We start from the raw sequence: 22,204 nt of genomic DNA, 5'->3' as shown, positions 1-22,204 counted from the left end.
CTTTGATGAGAGCATTTCACTGGAGGCAGACAACCTCCCGATGTATGTTTGAGTTTTCAAATCCATAGCTCAGATTATTTGTGGAATAAGTCATGTAGCGCTTGACATGCCAGTGAGTTAAGACCTGTTATTGGTTTTGGTAGCCATGATGTTGAAAAAGGGGTTGTAGTTAGGGCTGTCAATTAATGGCAGTTAACTCACATGATAAACTCAAAAAAATTAATCGCGATTAAAAAAAATTAATTGTAATTAAGCGCAGTTTTATTCACACTGTTAAACAAGAGACTAACAATTGAAATTTATTAAATATTTTGCATGTTTTTCTACATTTTCTTATATAGTATTCTGTGTTGCAATTGAAATTAAAGTGTATATTTTTATTACAAATATTTGCACTGTAAAAATGATGAACAAAAGAAATAGTATTTTTCAATTCACCTCATACAAGTACTGTAGTGCAATCTCTTTGTCATGAAAGTGCAATTTACAAATGTAGATTTTTTTTGTTACATAGCTGCGCTCAAAAACAAAACAAAGTAAAACTTCAGAGCCTACAAGTCCACTCAATCCTACTTCTTCTTCAGCCAATCGCAAAGCAAACAAGTTTGTTTACATTTACAGAAGATAATCCTGCCCTCTTCTTATTTACAATGTCACCAGAAAATGAGAACAGGCATTTGCATGGCACTTTTGTAGCCGGCATTGCAAGGTATTTACATGCCAGATATGCTAAACATTCTTATGTCCCTTCATGTTTTGGCCACCATTCCAGAGGACATGTTTCCATGCTGATAACGCTTGTTAAAAAAATAATGCGTTAATTAAATTTGTGACTGAACTCCTTGGGGGAGAATTGTATGTCCTCTGCTCTGTTTTACCTGCATTCTGCCATATATTTGATGACCTCGCACATGTTGTTCATTTTAAGAACACTTTCACTGCAGATTTGACAAAACAAAAAGAAGATACAAATGTGAGATTTCCAAAGATAACTACAGCACTCAACCCAAGGTTTAAAAATCTGAAGCGCCTTCCAAAATCTGAGGGGGATGAGGTGCGGAGCATGCTTTCAAAAGTCTTAAAAGAGCAACACTCCAATGCGGAAACTACAGAACTCAAACAGTGGCAATAGAACCTACATGGCCAGATTTCAAGCTTTAACCACTTAGCCCATGCTGTGTGGGAAATTTAATTTTCTATGGCCATACTTTTGTGCCTTGCAAATCTCATCCATCTATGTAAAGAGGAACATATTGCCTGCCTGTTATACAAACAGCTCAAAACAAGCTGCTCTAGCAATTCTACTGATGCTGAAAGGGCCTGGGCAGTGGATCTAGCCAAAACCAATGGGGAAATGTTTAGATACACACTAGGCCTGCACCAGGTCACCATAGTGGCCAAAGTATCCTTAAAATCCCAGAGCAGTTTGGATGCCTTTTACAATGAATTAGCCAGGACTGTGTGATCCAACATGGTGCACTTGTCTGTTAGAATGGGCGTCTATTGGGCAGCCCTCCCATGAGTGCAGTGCTGAATGATTTCTGATTTCAAATATGGAGTTTCATGAATGCCAGCTAGGATTGGATTTACCTTTCTCAGTCATAATAGTGAGTCATAAATGCTCTACCTGGTACATGTCTTACCACAGAAAAATCAATAGCCGTCTGTATCAAGCTAGCAGCTGAAACAATGGACTCTGTTTTCATGGATTGACCTGCTGGGAAGGTATTAAGTGTGTTTTACTAACTCTCTGATGCAGGTGGCTCATTAGTCTGTACAGATATAAGGGAGATGGGCCTAGCTACCTTGAGAGAGAAGACTGGATCCAACAGTGCAAAGCAGGCTACCTGAGGATTCCCTCAATGCAGGAGAATTTCCAAGAAGGAAAAGCCCTGTTGTAGCTAGCTGTAATCCCTTTTCACTCTTCAAAGTAGGAAGCATGGCCGGGGAAACAGCTGGAGTACTGCCATGCCAGAATTCTCCCTTGGGAACTGGAGGTAGGTGCAAGCGAGAGCAACCCTTACAAACTGGGGTTTTGACAACTTTCCCCCCCAACCCAACTAGGGTCTAACCCTGGGTGCAATTCAGCTAGCACCAGAGTTAAACCCTAGTCCTGAAATAGGAACCCTAGAAGCAGCCGAGTCTAAGAAGATGGCTTGAGATGAATTTGGTATCTCATTGTTAATTTCTTTATTAATAATCAAAACTCCAGAAAGGGGGCAGACTTTTGATTCTACATAGTTTTACACAAGAGGGCTGAGCCATGTCTGATATGAAAACTCCAACTTTTGAATTTCCTGATGTTGGCTAATTGAATTAGCCCATAATATTGCACTAAAATAGGCATTTGCGTGAATTAATGCAGTCACCCCCAAATATTTTTGTCTGCGTCCCCCCTTATCTGGTCCGTAGTCCCCCAGGAACCACGCTCTAGAGCTGGGGCTGGGAACAGGGCCGCAGTCAGGAGCGGAGCCAGCGCTGCAGCTGGGGCCTCCGCTAAGAACAGGGCCAGGAGCTGGGGGCCGCGGCCAGAAGCTGGCCCAGAGCTGTGGCTGGGGCAGGCGGTGAGGCCAAAGTGGAGCTGGGGGCAGAGCAGGGCTGGGTGGCACTCCCTCCCCACCCCCCATGGGGACTGGTCCGGGCCCTAGTGGGCCCACTGGAATGTTCCTTTGCAGCCCCCTAGGGGTCCCACCCCACAGTTTAGGGACCACTGAATTAATGTTTAGTCCTTGTGCTGTTCTTAAAAATACATTGGAAGGAATGTGAAAAGTGCATTCCGATGGGATCTCAAGGTTGTTAATTCTTTGACTGCGTCTCCTGTTGAAAATCTGTATTTCCTCTGTTTTGGTTTTCCTGGTGATTGTTTGTGATAGTTATCTCTTAAATACCATTGATGTGCCCACTGCATCTTTTCTAACCATCTGTTGCCACCTGCTGGTGATATTATTGAGTTGCCAGACTAGAGTGTGATGGTTTCCAGCAGAAAAGGTATGCCATACTGTATATAACTAGGGGCAATCTGGTATCAAACACATGGCAAATGTACAAATTACTTTTCAAACAATCTGCCTTCTGTTATCAGAGAGCGCCATAATCTACTGTCACCAACAATGCCATTTTTCGCATATCAAACTGAATTAAACACTGTTAAGGTGTTCTTGGTTTACAATTATATATGAAGTAAACAAGCTTCTATTATTTATTTCTCAGCTCTTATCCCCCTTCATTCTCGTGACGGTATAGCCAGTTACACTGGCTTAATGCTTTTATACACAAACACATGCACTGAATACCCACCCCCACCCCCCGTCTCTTAAATGATGGATTGCACTGCAGATCCATGTGAATTAAATAGCCTGAGTTAAACCATGTAATAGAAGTGGTTTGGAGACAAAGAAACCTACCCGCCCCTTTTCCCTGCCCTGTTTGAAATTATCTTTATTCCTTTTTTTATTTCATTTCTGGTTCTCATGTCAACAAGTGACATAGATGAAGCTGCCATTTCGCCTCGTCTTTCTGTACCATTTCTTCTCCTCCATCTCCCACTATAGTTCAGGAAGTGACTACCTGCAATGTGCGTATGAATTTTTAATGTTTTCTAAGTCAAAGTCCGTGTTCTCCAGCATTCCACCAGAAACATTTAATAATCAGGCTGAAACCAGTTTAACTTGTAAACTGATTGTTTACATTATGCTGGCGCCCTTCTGCAGTGAAGATTTACCTTCAATACCATCAGTTCATTGTGGGGGTTTTGAACTCAGGCCTGCTATTATTCACAAATTCAGATAAAAATGTAAAATCCTAAATTCAGACAATATTGAGTTAAAATTCTTCTTTATAGCCTGCCTGGATGGGAGCCATCACTCCATTCTATTCACTTGCGTGGTTAAAGCACCCTAGGCCATGGCTCCATCTGAGATTGGGGAGGCAGTGCTGAGGGACCAATGTCTCAGAGACCAAAAGGCTGAGGTTAGGTGGAAATAAGTCAGAGCAGGATTTAGCTGTCTTCTATTAGCAAATGATTTTTGTAAAGCATCTTGAGGCTTTGAAGCTGAAAACAGTTTTCTTAGCAAACTATGGAAACCAGGTGTTGTATTGCATCTCTGTAAATCCAGATAAATTCCCACCACTGCTCTTTTCACTCCTGTCTGTTTAGTTTCACCAAGACAATAACTAGTCATACTACATTGTTAACAACAAACAACTTTCATTTCTCTCAGTGCATATTTAAAATTCAGAGTTCAGCTGGCCTGAGCTTCTGGAGGGGAATTTTTTGAATCCAGACACTCTGCCAGCTAAACTCCACCCCCCTTCCATTCAGGCTGTGGGTCCCTATAGGTCTTTTTTGAGAAAACTACTCTTGCAACATCCTTCAGATGTGGACCTCTGACTTTCAACCAGTAAGTTATAGCTAGCTATCCCACGTACAGCAGTTTGCTCCAGAAATAAGGACTCTGTTTTGAGGTCTACACAGCTGCATGAAAAGTAAGCCATGCTGAGCGCACAAATTTTCTGCACCACTTACACATTCCATGTCTGGCTGATTCCAAACAGAACACAATAGTATAGCTAGGCTTTTTGGAATGGTTGAACCTTATGTTATCCCAGACCTATAATAGGCATAAGACAATGGTAATTTTTTGACTGCCTCTGTTTGGGACTGAACCTGCCATTCCTAGCTTGGATATGCAAGGAATGCTGGGACAGACAAAATGTGCATCTCTGAAGCTGCGTGGTTAAGATTCCAGTGATATCATCATGAATTTGTATCTTTGTGCAGTGTTACGCTGGGGGTTGGGTGAAACTTGGCTGAAGCTGGTGGGTATAATGGCCACCTTTCATTTGGAAGAAGCAGTTAATAATCATAGAGGCATAGAGTTTAAGACCAAAAGGGACCACAAGATCATCAGGTTTGACTTCCTGTATGTCACAGTCCACCATTACCATCCAGTACCTACACATTAAATCCAACAATGGAAATGAGACCAAAGGAAATGAGACCCATAAGAGACTAGACTACTATGTGCCACAGGCAGATTATAGAAGGAACTGGGTGTCTGAGGGCCCTGCAATGGCAGGGAAATGATTAAGTGAGATATTCACAAATAATCCTGGTAAGAGACCCACATCCACACACTGCCAATCTGAGCTGGGGGAAATTCCTTCCTGAACCAACATATGGCAATGAGTTAGGTACCCTGAGCATGTGAACCAGAGCAGCCAGCCAAGCACCTGAGTGAGAATACTCGGTGCCACCTCAGAGCCCTGGCCTGCCCTGCCCTGTGTCCCATCTCCAGTCATGACCACCCCTGATGCTTCAGAGGAGAGAGGTAAAAAAACCCCTTCCATTGAGGAAAAAATCCGCAGTTAAGCTTCTTTTGGAGTAAGAGAGCTAAAACAATAGGAGCCACCAGCCAAAACACAGGCCGAACACAAGGCCAGTCAGCACCTGAGCTATGTGGGCAGAGGGCTTTCACTGAGGCTGAATGCAAACACACACAGCTGGGTATTGTTTTGGTGGAGCTCTGTGTGAGATCAGATGCAGTGAGAAACACCACAGAAACAAGCAGGAAGGCAAAAGTAAGCACCAGAGATGTGCTTGTAGCCTGGGAGAAAGCTAAGTGAGAGAACTTTTTGGTAGAATGCTGGCTGGAAAAAGAATCTTGAAATACTGAGCAAGGAAACTGTCTCCTGTTGTTTGATTCCTACTTTGTACAAAATCCTGTGTCCTTGAACATTCTTTGTAAATAGGATTGCATCAAAGAATATCTGACTCCAGCACCAATTTCTCCTCCTCGCTGAAACTGACAAGACCCCAAATTCAGCTAACCACTCAGGTCAAAAAAGATTATGTGCAGCTGAGGGTTTTTTTAGGTTGGGAGTATTCTAGTTAATCCTTACTTGGACGCTAAGTTACTTTACAAACAATCTTCCTTTTACCATGGAATGTGTTATGCTTAGAAAAAAATATCCCACTGTAAACCAGAGAAGATGTTTGACTGGGCAAATATAGCATGTTGCTGTTCCTGCACTCTCAGCTGTCATTCCCATAAGCAGGTGGTGTAAAACAATAGCTCAGCAGTCACATTTTCCAAGCTGTGTATCAGGAAGCAGCAGAACCCTCCTCAGTGCGAGACTGTGAAGACTTTGAGGTCCCCGCTAGTCTGTGTGTCTAGCAGAGACAAAAGGCCACACAATGAAGTTCCACTACACACCCCTCCTCTTCTTTTGCTCAGGTAAGCTCATTTCAACAGTTGGTTCATTTTTGGTTTGGTTCATTGCTTAATGTGTGGCCCACTGCTCCTTGTGTATAACGTGAACTGTGTTAATAAAGCTTTATGAACTTGCAAGGATGACATACAAAATTAATAAAATACTGGCTTCTAAGTGCAATGATATCAGTTTATTCACATTTGAAGACTGAACAAGTGGAGAAATATTCAGATGATTTAATCACAGTATGCACTGGGTTCAAAAGGCGAGCTGCTTTCTCCCCTCTACATTTGCTGCTTTTTTTCTGCCATGTGCCATGTTTTAGCACAGAACAAAAAAGACTTTGAAATCTTTGGGGATTTTTAGCAAATATGGCTTGAAATGCAATATACTTAACAAACATTTTCATTTATTTGTGGGGAATACTGATAAGGATACTGAATTGATTGGCAGCTGCATGTGTTGTGCTGGGACCTATTAATAATTCCAATTGAACTGTCCCCTAAGAGATTAAGTATTTTGTAATCTTAAATATTTTTCACCAAATTAAAAAAATTGCTATATTCCTACCAAGACCTATTAGAATAGAACTGTAGGAAGGATTTTGTTAATTGGATTAATAGAAACCAGTGTAACTGTTGACCTAAATATGACTCTGTGATCATAACATACCGTCTGAAACATGACACCCAATACTGCCCTTCCTGTCAGTGGAAACAGGAGCTGTTTGTCTGCAGCAGAATGTGATGTAAACTTCCATGTTTTGCCATCCAAGCATCTTAATAGCAAGAGTTGTGTCATTTCAGTAAATCTGATCCATTTGGAGAAAAGAATTTCATACAGTACAAAGCAGCTGAGACCCAGGAGCAGATTACAGCTGGATCCTCAGATTCCCAGCTCAACTATCTTAAAGGACCTGAGAGTAAATCAATTAGAAACCGAGCAAAATCCTGGCCCCACTTTAGTCAATGGCAACACTCCAATGGACTTAAATGAGCCAAGATTTTGCCCTAAGAACCTGTTCAAGAGTCTGAGCTCAGAAAAAGGATTTTCAGAAGTGCTAACCTCTGACCTAAATCTGCTCCCATCACAGTCCATTCCTGTTGCTGGATGAAAAGATCACTGGGAGCAAAACAGGCGGCTCTGCAGAGCCAGCTTCGCCTTCTATGCTGCTACCTTTGATACTGAGTACAAGGAAACATGTTGTGCCCTTGTAACACTGCATTAGCCAGGCTGCAGTATGGTCCCTTGTAGGTAGTGGAATTTAATTTAACGCTTTCTCAATCACATGACACACCCCACCTATTTTCACAAGTAGTTTTATTATGTGTACTCTGCCAGTGTGAAGAGAATGAACTGACTTGTAAAAATACGTTGTTATTGAAAATGTCAAGTTGATAGCAGCTTCTAGATGTAGCAAAGGGCTTTAGCATTGTATGTTATCCCTCTCCTAACTTGTGAGGATTTGGGTTTCCACATTATGCAAAATCTGCAAGGGCCATTTTTACATACCAACTGTTCGCTTTCACTATGACCTGAAGCAGATGTACACAACCACTTTCTAAAGAAAAGATGAAAGTATGTAGGAATAAGACTGCAAGATGACCGATCCCTTGTGGCTCTCTCAAAAATGAAATGGGAACTCATCATGAGGGTATGCGATTGATCAAAATAATTTCTAAAGCAGATTTTTTTCTGTATATGTCTGCTCACTGAAAGCATGAGTGAGCAAGATATGGGAAGAGGAAATGGAATCAACATTAAATAAAGATAAAGTGTTAGGTCTATCTTGTCTGAAGTCACACGAGCCTTTTAATTAAGAGGGAAAGCCTGTTTCCTTTTCCATGTGGATTTGAAATGACTGTCTTGCATGCTGTTGCACTTGAAATTCAGATATAAAACAAGATGAAGCTGGATCAGTCAACAGATGTACACAGGGAGCAGATTGCAGGAACATAGCGTTAATGTCTTCTTAACCACACAGCCATGCTGAGAATCACTCCCAACAATTCCCAGCATTCAAAGCTTAGCATAAGCTTACATAAATAAAAAACAACCAACAAGCCACAAGGTGGCACTTTTAGCTAAACATACTAACATTATTTGTGCATATTCTTTAAACCTCCCGTGTTATGGGCAAGGACAAGAATGTGGATCCAAGAAAAAAGATGCAAGAAATGCCTGGCAATGAGTCTTCAGTTTGCCTAACTATCCAAAAATGCAGGGTGAGATAGGTTTTAGGAGTTTCATGAAGCCTGATTCCAACTTTGATGGTGGGAGTTCTTGATGTTTGTTGGTCTCCTGGATGGAACTGTATGTGTTTTGAATGATACTTACTCTTGCAAGCAAATATTACTCAGAATCAGAATTGGTTATCATCCCTGATGACTATGAAACAGCCTAAGACATGGTCTACAAATAAAAAGAAGCAATGAAATAGTAAATAAGCTTTGTTATGGTTAGAGTCCCTCACTAAACTGGCACAAGACTTTGTATCAGTAATATTTGCAGGATGTCCTTACCAAGATTGCAATATACTCTATCACTGTCTTACGGATGACATATTTGCTGTTCTGTAGCTGGTCTGATCCTGTGCTCTGAACATGAAACTCGTCTAGTTGAAGATTTATTCAAGAACTACAACAAAGTAGTGCGCCCAGTGGAAGATCATCGTGAGGCTGTTGTAGTCACAGTTGGGCTGCAGCTTATTCAGCTTATTAATGTGGTACAGTATGAATGATGATGTTTAACTGTGTTTATTTATATGAGCTCATCAAACGTTTCTTCTGAATAAGCTTTTTCCCTAAACTTTCTGTTTGTTTTTTGAAGGATGAAGTAAATCAGATTGTAACAACCAATGTACGCCTGAAACAGGTAACCTCTGAATCTCATTATTCTTGCTATTCCAAAGCAAACCAATGCCCTGGACCTAATCAGGAATGTGCTACTCTCCAGACATAAATATTACACGTACAACATTTTCTGTTATGGTTTCCTGAAGCAGCTTAGGCAGATGGCAGAACTGATTGATGATTTCTTTATACAGTCCTGGAACCTTGAAGTTCCATTGAACAACATGGAGCTCCTGAAAAAAGACACTTTGCATTTGACAAGATGTCCTTCTCTGATATTGTTTCAAACAGCAGATTTGTGTTACAGTTATTTTAGATTATTGAGGTAATCATCATGTATTGTTTGAACATATATAAGAAAGCAGCATTGGTAGAAGGACACATACAGTACTTTTGTGCCTATCTACATGTATCAATGGTATGACAGTCAGTAGATCTTGGAAATATTTTATTTAGTTCCAGCAATACCAATAACAGATTTCCACTAGCTAAAATTCTTCTTATAGCAATGGACGGATGTCAACCTAAAATGGAATCCAGAAGAATATGGTGGGCTGAAAAAAATTCGTATCCCATCTGAGATAATCTGGCATCCCGATCTTGTTCTTTATAACAAGTAAGTAGTGCTAATGGTACAAAAACTCTGCATAGAGCCTCATATAACAAAAAAATACAGAATCTGAAGTAGAGGAAGGGGACCAATGATCAGCCTGGTGTTTTTTCAATACCTATTTGAACACTTCATATGTGTCTGAATGGCTAGCCGAGCGTCACTTGGATTAGTAAATGGAAAAGATCGGGAGAGAGAACGTCTAAAACAGGGTCTGAGAGAGTTATAGTAAATCCAGTGCAGGACAGAAAACCTGTCCATCTTTTGAACATCAAGACCAAATTCTTGGCACGCACGCCTCCTCATAACCTAATGACAGGGGAGTTACACCCTGATATTTCAGATCTGAATTTGACCCATAGGTTTTATATTCAATGAGCCAAATTCTCCACGCAGTTACTTCAGAGCAACCCCTTTACCCAGTATATACCCTTTCCAAGTTTCCTTCAGATAGATACTGTATTATATGTATGTCAGTTATGCTATCCATGTCACTGTTAATTTCCTCTTCCTTTTGCAGTGCAGATGGTGAGTTTGCTATTGATCAATTCACCAAAGTTCTTTTAGAACATACAGGCAAGATCATCTGGACACCACCAGCAATTTTTAAAAGTTACTGTGAAATTATAGTCACACACTTTCCATTTGACCAGCAGAACTGCAGTATGAAGTTGGGCACTTGGACGTATGATGGTACAGTGGTTATCATAAATCCGGTATGAATCAACTTTTTAAACTAGTAGACATTGAATATTTTAACCTGAATTCTTTTTTCACACACCTTTTTTCTTTCTTTTTTTTTAAAGTCTCAGGTTTAAATGTTAATTGTAAACTGCTCTGATTGAAAAATAAACAGGTACTAAATTACTGAAATTATTAATTACTGATGCCAAAATATAGAGTGTACTACCAGCAGTATTCAGCACTACCGGTCTTCTAGAGCTATTCTGCACACATTTAGTGCATAAACTTCATTGTCAACAGCATGGCTAAAACTCAGAGAGCCAACTCCTCAAATTGACACAGTTCCATTGACTTCAGTACAGCTATGGCAACTCTTTGTTAGCTGTAGTAGTATTAAGGCTTAGTATTAGGATACAGCCACTAGATTGTGATTACACATGTATCAGGATCTCACTCCTGGAACAAAGAGTTCCCTCAATCATATACATTGTTTGTCTCTCTTTCTCCCTCTCTCTCATTTTCTACGATTTATTGGTCAGTAGCTCTAATATTGAAATATACTATTTATACTGTCAGGAGAGTGATCGCCCAGATATGAGCAACTTTATGGAGAGCGGCGAGTGGGTGATGAAAGATTACCGGAGCTGGAAGCACTTCGTTTACTATGCCTGTTGCCCTGACACCCCATATCTGGATATTACCTACCACTTCCTTATGCAGCGCTTGCCTCTCTACTTCATTGTCAATGTCATCATTCCCTGTCTGCTCTTCTCGTTTTTAACTGGGTTAGTGTTTTATCTGCCCACTGATTCAGGTATGTGCATTTATTACATTACTGTAATAAACTCCTGATTCCTCAAAGGAAAGAGCAATAACTAACAATTAAGTCAATGGGACCTGTCAGGATCAGCCCCTAAAGTGATGGACGCTATAAACCTAGCTGAGAAACAGTTTAAACTCTAAAACTGCTATTATATAGGCCTGACCCAGCTCCCTTGGAAATCAGTGGTAAATCATTCATTCAGTTTCACTGGGAGCAAGGTTCAGCTGATTGGTTTTGTGCCTTTGAAATTAATGTATTGAATATGTTAATAAACAATCAAAGGGTGACACTGGAAACCCTGATATAGCATGTTTGGTTAGGGGATTGTTTTAGCCATTAGCTTCTGTGATGGCATGAATAAATATATTAAGCAGCCCTGGGCTCTTTCTGTGCTCTCTAATCTGAGAAAAGCACCTATTCACTGCAACCATTTCCTGGTGCTTAATTTGTTTTTAATCCATGCCAGAATTTTGTCCCTTATCCTTGGTTGTTTTTTTCCTTCAATTTCCTTTTATGTAAGGTCTTATCCGGAGCTTTTTTTAAAAAAATGCTTGCCACTGGACTGAACAGAACAAAATGAATGTTCATTGTGCTTTGTGGTTCAGTTTTGTCATCCTGAGTTCTAAATAGGGTTGCCAACCCTCCAGGATTGTCCTGGAGTGTCTAGTAATTAAAGATTAATCTTTAATTAAAGATTATGTCATGTGATGAAACTTCCAGGAATACGTCCAACCAAATAGGCAACCTTAGTCCTAAAGGAAGTCTCAAATACCGACTGAGCTCTAAGGCCGTGTGCTCTCTTGTCCATTCAATCAGCCCCCGGTAAGGCTGCCATTTATCCAGAGCAAAAAACAAAGCCACCCAATGGAGCTGAGGAAATCAACCCAAAGGCGCAAGCCCTGATTAGAGGCTGAGTTTACTCACTTAACTCCTGCAGCACATACTCATGCTCATAGCAAGTGAGTTGTCAGTACCTTCAGCCTGTCCCCAGTCCCAGTTTTGTCCCGGAAAACTCCAACTTGATGCTGGGGGCTTGATCCTAATTTGATCCCTCCACAGTGGCAGAAGAACATGAATGACCAGCCAGGTTTGCTGCTTCTTGTGATGCAGGGAGATATAAAAGTAGTCCTGATGTATAGGTATACATTCAAGTATCCAAAATGTACCAACAACCAATCATCCATGAAATCACACTCTATTTCTCTCCCTGATTAACACCCTCTGCACTGTACCACATTAATGGCAGTGTTGTTGTTTTGTTCTGTGTGGCAGGTGAGAAGATGACTCTGAGCATTTCTGTTTTGCTGTCTTTGACTGTGTTCCTTCTGGTCATTGTGGAGCTGATTCCTTCTACTTCAAGTGCAGTGCCCTTGATAGGCAAATACATGTTATTTACCATGGTGTTTGTCATAGCATCAATCATCATTACCGTCATTGTAATCAACACCCACCATCGCTCCCCAAGTACCCATATTATGCCACAGTGGGTGAGGAAGGTGAGAAGGATTATTTGTGAATTTCTCTGCTTGAGCAGCGCCTTAAATATTTCACTCTGAGGTTTATGTGTTAAAAATCTCAAGATGTTGGGAGGAATTTCCTAATCCAGATAAATCTCAGGGCTCCCTGGCTGGGCTGCAGAATCACTCCTTTAAGTAGCAAAATTGCCTGTTGTTGGGTAGACTATCAGAGGGAAAAGCCAACACCTGGAGGCAGATGAGGCAAAACAAAGTGGCAGCTGTGGACAGAGAAGGAATTAGGTAGGTTGCTTATATAGCTGTTTATGGGAACTGACAGATTATCAGGCTGCATGACTCCTGGCCCAGCAAGTGGCCAACTCCATCAGCCAGCTGCCTGCTCGGGTGTTCATTGTGGATCCACAGAGTGGAGCTCAACTGGGGCTCCCATGACAACTCCTCATCCCATTCCCTACTCTTCTATGAACCAGCATTATTCCACAGCTGTTGGGAAGGGAGGGAAATCTTCCTCTCCAACTTAAATGATGGCCACCAGACCTTACCAAGACTCATGGCAAAGTTGTGGGTATGTCTCCACCAGGGGAACCCAGACCATCTGTGGCCACTCCTGCTAGTCTTTCCATTACCCAGCTTGCATGAACTGGCATTAAACTATGTAGGCCAGACCTACCACATACAGACCTATATCTTTAAAATTGCTCCTGTGTTGCAGTAGAAATTCTTTTTTTTTTTAATGGAACTTTAAAAAATATTATTTTATCAAATCCCTGCAAGGCAGAAAATCCCCTGCAGAAAGTGAGGAATTTTAAAAGGCCATGTCTGTACATGCTGTGTGATCAGGAAGAAAAACCTCCACTGATTTAAAGAAGGTAGTGAAAATCTGTGTTTATGTAAGTGAAACAGGATAGCCAACAAGAAGAAGGGACAAGCAAAAGCAGGCCAAAAGGATTTCTCTGCAACAATTCTAGACAGTGTGGGCCAGATCCTCATTTGGTGTGTATCAGCATAGCTCCATTAAAGTCAGTCAAGTTACGCCAGTTTATGCCAGTTGAAGTTCTGGTCCTGGGTGTTATACTCTGGTTATGGTTGGATCCTGTTAAATCAGTATACATTTTATATAGCAGCAAGAAATTGTTTCTTGAAAATGTGTGAGAGGCGTGTGTATGATTCAGTAAGCTCCAGGGCCTCAGATTTATACAGGACAAGTAAAGTGTGACTAAGGCTTGGGCTGTGACATACTTTCAAACAGGGAATTTCTGGCAAATCCAGGAGAGGAGATTATTTGGTAGTTAAGAATGTTGTGCCTGCTTTTGTTTGTTGTAATGCCACATCAGTGAGACAATCTCCCTAAACTAATACAATTTCTTTTTTCAGGTCTTTATTGACACAATCCCAAATGTTATGTTTTTTTCAACAATGAAACGACCATCCAGGGATAAACAAGAGAGAAGGATTTTTACAGAAGACATTGATATTTCGGAAATCTCTGGAAAACCATGTCCTGCTGCCGTCAACTTCCACTCCCCACTTACCAAAAACCCAGATGTGAAAAGTGCCATAGAGGGAATCAAATACATTGCTGAAACCATGAAATCAGACCAAGAATCCAGTAATGTAAGGCATTTTTTATGTGTGATTCATCCTTCGCTTTTAAAATAAGACACTTTATTTTCTGGGAATAATAAATCTTTCCATTTCTCACAAGTACACCCCAAACATAGTTTCTGCTGTATCAAAGAGCCCTGTTATTCCCTGATGCAATCTGTAAAGAATGATAAATAAAAGTTACAGATGACAATTGAGTCTTTGAAAAAAATTATGCACTAAGATTTTCCAAGTGTAGTACATGAACTCAGAGAGGAGTGAGTACGGATAATTAGAATGGTTTCAAGGAAATTAACAATATTCCCAAACAGATTCCTAATGTATTTCATGCAGGACATTTTCCTAATATAATAGGCAGTTTGCAGTACACTCAAAGCTGGGAAATAAACCTTAACAAAACTCCATGCTAACAAGAAACATTTTGATTTCACCACCTCAGATCTTACATGTGATATGCAAATGTTAATTCCAATTTTGGTAAGCTTTGATTTTGTGGACTCAGTGCTCCAAATAATTCCTATAGGGGGGCACATAATAAGCATCTTTTAGAACCAACTGGCCTTTTCTACTGTACCACCGAAATGAAGGCTTAGACAGCATTTCCCAGGAAAAGCTAGCTTTGCCCCTCTTCTGTAGAAAGTTAAGTATAACTTAGTGCTAAAACCCTTATTTATAACGCCTGGTTATATACTTCTGTCCTGAGTCGTTTCTAATATTTGGAGGTTAACTTTAATACTAATACAGCACTTATCATTTTGAAGGATCCCAGAGACTTCTCAATTATATACAAAAAGCACCACTGAGATGCAGATGTTTCTGGATGGGTGGCGGCAGCAGCTTGAGCTTGGGGCTTGTTGATGAGAGAATTATTTTGGGCACCCCCAATTTAACTAATTCATTTTGAGCCACAATATGAAAAAAAAAGCACAAAATTCTCACCTGAATGTTCGACTGCAACGGAAATGCTGGCTCAGCTGAGATAGTTAGAGGTTCAGTCAAATACTCCAGTTTGCATCTGAGTTCATTTTGTGGGTGAAAACTGCACCTGAAAAAAGGGAGGCCCGACCTCAGCTCTTTTGAAGATTTGCACCTCATTTGTAAAAAAGGCTCTTTGAGTCATTGCCAGCCTTTTGAAGTGGAGCTCAGCTGTCTGTGTGGTCTGTGCATCATTTCTAACATTTACAAAAGGTTTCCAAGGCAAATTGCAAAACCAAGCCAGGGGTTGTAGCCATTCTGGTGAAATGTAGCACTTATGAAGTACTTGAAAATAGTAAGTGATTATCACAGTCCCACTGGGAACTAGGTAAATCTAATAGTCAGTTTTACAGATGGGGAAACTCAGACAGAAAGGTTGGAAAAGCCTTAGGTTACAGAGAGTCATTGTCATAGGCAGTATTAGACTGTATGATTCCTATGTGCCCACTCCCATGCTTGGCACACTACTCTGTGCTCACTCACACTGCTTGTCTCCCCACAGAAGTTGCTTAGCAAAAGCCCCAGCTCTGAGCAAGTAGCTTGGAGGTTCTTGTACTGACAAAGCCAGCTTGGGCACCATTGTCCCCCACAACTCTGAACTGAGTTTGGCTCCCCACAAAAATCCAGGGGCCTATAGAAAAGGGTGTTGTGTCCCAAAGGTTGCTGGGTGGACAAAATGGGGACCATGAATAACCTAAAACCTTTAGGAAAAATGGTGACTGGTTTTGAACAGTCACAATTGGCATACACTTTTAAGGCTCATTTTGCAGTCTAAAGGGTATTGAGGTTGATTTTCAAAAGAGCCTGAGGGATTTAGGAGCACGTGTTCCATTAAAAGCCAATTGGAAGGCGCTTTGAAAATCTTCTTTATTTAAATTAAAACCCAGGCTAGCTTTGATATTTATAAGTCCCCACAATCAGGAGTAAGCCTGTGGCCAAATGTTTGCAGTGCTCTGAAATGCCCACTTTGGCAGCTGTCCGCACACGGCAGAGTGGTGTGTGGGAAGGGGGTGGGTGTTCAAGAGTCTTGGCTGAAAACACCACGGCAAATCTCTGCTCTTACAAAATGAGCAATATGATCTTTTAACCACTGTAGATCACACAGGACCTCTGTTCTTAAGGCCGCTGTTGAAAGGAAGGTTGAATCATCCCTTAATTTGAATTTGTGAGTCCGGCTAGCATAGGCATCGCAGACCACTAACTTGTCACTTCAAAGAAAGTGAATATTTTTCCATAATAATATTAGAAGCCAGAGAAAAGCTTTCCTTTGCACAAGACAGTAATTGCCCACACTTCCATATCCTGCCTTGTAAGGAATATAGCTCTCGGGAGGTTCTAACTGTCTCCTCTTTCTTTCATGTCCAGGCTGCAGAAGAATGGAAGTTTGTTGCAATGGTAATTGACCATCTTCTCCTTGGTATCTTCATGCTGGTTTGCATTATTGGAACATTGGCCGTGTTTGCTGGTCGTCTTATTGAATTAAATCAAGAAGGATGAACATTAAATCTAAAATGTGTACTATCCCTGGCCAGGGTTAGCACATCTTTATTCACTTCGTAGGCTTTTATTGAATACATTTCATTGTTCTACCTGTTGTGTTCTTCCCAGCTGTCTGAAGGTTGCACAGCTAAGAATCACTTCCCATGGGGAACAAATAAAGGAAAAATTAAAATGATTTTTCCACACTTGGCATTTCTGAGCCACTTCCTGGTGATGTCTCTTTTGTCAAAAGAAAAAGATCTGTGCCACTGACAATGTGAAAATGCTATGGAAATGGCTGTAAACCAGGTTCTGACCCTTTTTAATAATCTTAAAAAACATTAATGTATAAATAGAATGTTTAACTTTGAAACATATTAAGGGCCAGATTGTGCCCCAGCTGCAGCCCATGTCAATAAAGTCTAACTGATTATAGGATTCTTCACTTCATGTTTTATCTGTGCTTTAGATCATTATCTAAACTTAGCTTTCAAGCTGGTTTTAAATCTCTGATATGTGGTTTCTGTATTGGCCATGTCACAAATGACCCTTCCATTAGCAAGAGAGGTGCCACCAGCAGAGGGCTCTAAAATTCCATTCTTAAGTGTGACTTTCAACTACAGGTGACTGTGTGAAAAGTGCTTCTGCCCCTGGAAACTCTGCTTGGCTCAGCAAGAAGGGGGCAACTTTCTTTTCAGGTGTTGTTGGTGGAATCCAGCTCAGTACAGGTGATCCGCACAAGACCTCCTTGCTGCCAAGTCCTCAAGGAGCCACGTGCAGGAAGTTTCACAGGTAGAGCAACTGTGCAGAGGTAATGTGCACCCAGTGTTCACAGAGCAGGTCTCTGTGCCTGTCCCAAATAGCCTGCACAAAAGGAAGCTGTTGGAAGCACACCAGGAGCCAGGTCAGTGTTTAAAGTGGTGATTCTAAACCACTTTAAACTAAACCACCAGGGCGTGGCCACTTTTGGCTGAAATAATGGGTGTGGAGAGGCTGCTCACGGGCTGGTGTCAAGGATTCCTTCCCTTGCCCCACCATAGAGTTTCCTGAGAAACTAGGTGTAGTAAGATCTATTCCTTGGTCCCAGATCTCCTGTCCCCCTGCATGCTCACTCCCCCCTTCCAACCTCAGCCTTCTTTCTAAGAGTGTATCTCTACTTCGAGCTGCGGGTGTGATTCCCAGCTCGAGGCGACATACCCGCACTAGCTCTGATTGACTGAATACATTAAAAATACTGGGTGGCTGGGGCAGTGCGAGAGAAGTATGTACCCGTCCAAGGCAACAGGCATGTACTCAAGGCTAACCCCTCCTGCCATATGCACTGCTACGGCTATGTGCTGGTTTTAGCACACTATCTCGATCAGAGCTAGTGTAAATTTCCTCCATCTGGAAATCACCCCCACCCCCAGCTATAAGTGTCAATGTACTCCAAGATGTAGTCATGCTGAGGAGGTAACTTATGTGCTTGTAGCCCCTTTGTGTCTGTGATTTCTCCAATTAATTCTTGGCCTGTAGATTGTTCCCCATATTCAAAATTCCAGCTGTGTTGACACACCCATGGGTAACATGGAATTGTTTCTGTTCCTTTACTGTATGAGAGCCATTCTTAGAAGCAGATTGTGGATACTTATATTTCTGAAATCAACATTTGCTCTCAATGAACATGCTCTAATGTTGGCCTAAAATGTTGTGCCATTCCTGCCTTTAATATGTTAACTGGCATATTCTCTGAAACTAACACAAAAGGAGTGTGCACACAGGGGAAGGAAATCCAGTTTCTTTTTGGATCAGGTAGTCACAGCATGTGTTTTGATGTTTCCACACAGCTGTGTTGCCAAAATAAGAACAATACTTCACTGTGGAGAATGGGAGCAGGTTAGCCCATGGCACTAGGCTACAGAACCTCTCAGCTTTAGGTCGCTGGTTGAAATCTAGATCAATTGTGTAGTGACTTATTCATTAGCATATGGTGGCTGTTGTTTGGCCTGTGTACAGGCCCAGCTTTGTAATTTTGGGGGGTGAGCATGATCCTGGGAGGGGAATCAGGCCATGATTTTGCTTCCCCTTGTAGTCCTGGTGCTAAATAAGGAGATAGGGCCAGCTGGTAAATTGCCGAGCTACAGCAGGATGTCAAGGTGCTATGCAGCCTCCTTTTTCTCCTTGTGCTTAACCCCAGCATTGTATTTTTGTGAAATGTTATTCTCCCTTAAATATGTTTTCTAAGGGAAAAATACTCAAGCAGGCCATTTACAAAGTTAACGTTAAAGAAGCAAGACGTGTGTGATGTACTACTAAAATCACCAATGCTGTCATTATTAGTTCATTTGCTCAAGGCTTGTGATATGGGAAAACCCTTGGACCGAATTATCATTCTACCCCTGTTCCTACTAGGTCAGGAATAAGGCAAATTGGCATGGGAACTTGCTTTGCCACTATACTGATCGTACTTGGTCTCTGGATAGACAGAGGACTCGTGCTTCTCACTGAAGCGAGCTTGAGAACACTGGAGACTAAGTCACATTAGACTGCTCAGTATCTCTATATACAGCCTGAAGATGTTTCTTTGTAAAATGTATCTCGGAGGAGACTTTAATATAATATTAAGTGACAAAATGGTGAAATAAAAATACACCATTTTGAATAACAATAATAAACCAGAGCAAACGTGCTACTACTCAGATAAGTTAGACAGCAGCTCCATCCTGTGGTAAGACTGAGTACTGTTGCTTTAGTGAATGTGAGCCATTTCCGAAATATTTCCTATTGTAGGGATTTTTTTACTCAACGTTGAACTGATGTCGGCAACAAGCATCTGTTCACTAGTTTTGGTGATACACTATTAGGCTTGAAATTCTCCCTCTGCAGCCTATTTCTCCTGAATAATGAATAGAAATGAAGGGGAAAGGACTGATATTAATTACTATTCATTCAAGACAGCGGCCAGGCAGGTAGTATTGCTATCTTAATGGTGCTGAAGAATTTGCTGCAACTTTAACAAAACAACTCTGAATGTTCTATTGCTCTGCAAGAGTTATATTGTGTGTTTGCACGGTATAGACATTTGCAATATACTGTGGACTAAATTCCTCCCTGCTTTAATATGTAAATCTCTGCCAAACAAGAGGTGGTGGAAGCTCAACCCGAAGGGGGAGGGCGAGGTTTGGGTATGGGGATCTGAGCGGAGGAGGGTGCTGCGCAGAGGGAGCTCAGGTTCTGGCAGTGACAGGGGGCGGGGAGAGAAAGGGGTAAACACTCACCTTGACCTTGGAGGTGCACAGCCAGCCTAGGAAGCAGCACACTCAGGCACCTGCCGCAGAATGATGTCCACACTCCCTGTCCCAGAGCAACCGCCCATCTAGCTTCCCATGCTGGCTGCTGCTTTTATACAACTGGCAGAGGCTTCTGCCCTGGAGGGGAAACAGGCCTCCCCCATACCCAAAATGACTCAGCTCAGCCTAGCTGTCCCTTCCAAGCCCAACCCAGCTGCACCCCCACCTCCAGGGACTACCTCTCCCTGTCAGTGAGCAGCCTGGGCCAGAGGAGGAGCAGGACCCACGCTGCCCTGTCTTGTGCCCTCCCAAGTACAGAGGAAATATTGCATCACCCCCCACAATGTTTCCCTCACTAGCCCCCACTCAGTTCTGCTGCCCCAGTGCCAAACTGTATGCTCAGTGTTTTCTGGCTGACTGTTGTTTTGGTGAGCTACGGCCCCAAAACACAACTAAATAAGCTTGCTGTCTGGACTAGAGTCCTGCTATTTGCAATACTCCACCAAGAGTTTTCACTACCTGCTCTTCCCTATTGAAATTATTTGAGAAGGAAGGGAAACTCCCAAGTCACATCTTGTCATTCTCCCACTCCGTGGTACCATTGAGTCTCTTAGCCCTATAAACCACCCCTGAGAGTTAAGTATCAAGGTGAGGTAGGTCTCTGGTGGCATGGTAATAGGGCTAGCTGTACTTCTGACCTCTCTGTGGTCACTGAGTATGTCTTCACAGGTCTCAGGCAAAGTACACAGGGTACTGTAGTCGAACAGCCAGTCTATCTAGTCCAGTGCTTATCCAGCAGGTCTGACTAGATTGGGTACCTGCAGCATTCTTCCCTTTGAGAGCTTGTGACCAGCAGTGAAAACAGTGACCAGACAGCCTTCTTAAAACATTGTTTGTTCTTAGCAGTAGGAACAAAGCATTAAACCTAAAAAAAAAGGAGGATTTTAATATAGCAAAAGGTCTACACATCTATCTGACCTTGAATCAAGCCATCCTCTTGATGGGGACCCCAGCATGTCTAACTTCTCCCAGACTCTCCCACAGCAGGCTGTAGGTTCTCAGTCTCAAAAGGCTGGCTCTTGCTTTGAGGGAGTGTGTGTCTCTTGAGTCTTTTGACCCCTTCACAGACACCGATTTATTCCTGGGGGAAACCTGTCTGGCAAACCAGCAGGAGGTTGCACCAGAGCATCAAAACAAATAGCTCTTGCATTGTCTCATGAATGTGTGCTGAGAAATATACATCAGGGTTCACCTTCCCCTTCCTGGGTGCATTTCCTGACAATCCTGTAACTGAATTACCACAATATATGCATGCAGCAGACATCACAAAAACCCCACACAATATTCATAAATTATGACAAGCAGTGCCAAATCATCACAGCTGGTATTAGTGATTCCACATCCTCCCTTGGTGGCTTGTACCACTGCCCACGGGTTTGCTTCTGTTGGCAGACGCAGGGCACAGAGCTCAGTTTATAGTCACAGACTAACCCAGAGTAGGGTGTGGCAATTCAAAGCTGCCACAGCCAGGTAGCCCTGTCTCAGAAGCAAGCAGTGCCAGCCATTGGTTACGCGCCTGTTGAGGGATCTATTCTTTTTCCATTTTAGATTAAATACGTTCTTCTAACTCTAACCAAAGAAGGGGGCACCCCAATTCTCTTAAGATGCGCCTTGCTAGGAATGAGTTATACTTTGTTCCCCCAAAAGTCCCTAGAGGATATTGAGGCTATAGGAAAGTGTCCAGTTTGTACACCCAAAGAGGCAGTGATGGGCTCTGAGCTAGTCTCCCTGGTACAAAGGGGCCATCTCCACCATGGTCTGAGGAAGTAGACTCCTCATCAGCCTCTGAGGTTGGATGATATGTATCCTGACCTGAGCATGCCCAGCAGCCCAGCGGGGTGCCTGCCCATTGCCTCCCACTGCTAAAAGGTGGAGAGAAGATATTATGTCCCTTCACAGGGATTTGAGCACTTCTATAACCATGCTCCTCCAGGCTCCCTGGTAGTTGCTGCTGCTAATGAAAAAAAGAGACAGGACACCAGGCCTCTACCCCCCCCCAAAAAAGCAAAAAAAAACAGACTTATTCAGCAGGAAGGCTTATTCCACAGGGAGTTTACAGCTTGTGATCATGAACCAGCTGACTCTGCTGGGTTGATAGGATTTATGTCTGTGGGATAATATCCTGAAGTTCAAAGCCAAGCGCCCTGATCAGGCAAAGA

General features: G+C 42.1%; 1 protein-coding gene across 2 annotated transcripts; it reads left to right on the top strand.

Annotated features, from left to right (window-relative positions):
- Nucleotides 1-5,991: 5,991 nt before the first annotated feature.
- CHRNA1 (cholinergic receptor nicotinic alpha 1 subunit) lies at nt 5,992-17,097 on the top strand. Of its 2 annotated transcripts, XM_084644047.1 has the most exons (9): nt 5,992-6,236; nt 8,793-8,938; nt 9,043-9,087; nt 9,572-9,681; nt 10,196-10,391; nt 10,936-11,173; nt 12,455-12,678; nt 14,032-14,271; nt 16,603-17,097. In XM_084644047.1, exons 1-9 carry the CDS (start codon nt 6,197-6,199, stop codon nt 16,732-16,734), a joined length of 1,371 nt encoding a protein of 456 aa, XP_084500173.1. In that variant the 5' UTR covers nt 5,992-6,196; the 3' UTR covers nt 16,735-17,097. The 2 variants fall into 2 exon arrangements, with proteins under 2 accessions (XP_084500173.1, XP_084500174.1); XM_084644048.1 differs by lacking the exon at nt 9,572-9,681 and having other exon boundaries at nt 10,332-10,391.
- Nucleotides 17,098-22,204: the final 5,107 nt, after the last annotated feature.

This window comes from Lepidochelys olivacea, assembly GCF_965140295.1.
Source record: "Lepidochelys olivacea isolate rLepOli2 genome assembly, chromosome: 11".
Lineage (NCBI taxonomy): Eukaryota > Metazoa > Chordata > Testudines > Cheloniidae > Lepidochelys > Lepidochelys olivacea.
This window is presented reverse-complemented; position numbering and strand designations above follow the sequence as displayed.

Bases quoted from the DNA above. Each gene is read 5' to 3' on its own strand.
- CHRNA1 (XM_084644047.1), top strand. From the start codon at position 6,197: ATGAAGTTCCACTACACACCCCTCCTCTTCTTTTGCTCAG. The intron at 8,939-9,042 runs GTACAGTATGAA...TGTTTTTTGAAG, and splicing joins TTATTCAGCTTATTAATGTG to GATGAAGTAAATCAGATTGT. The intron at 9,088-9,571 runs GTAACCTCTGAA...TTCTTCTTATAG, and splicing joins CCAATGTACGCCTGAAACAG to CAATGGACGGATGTCAACCT.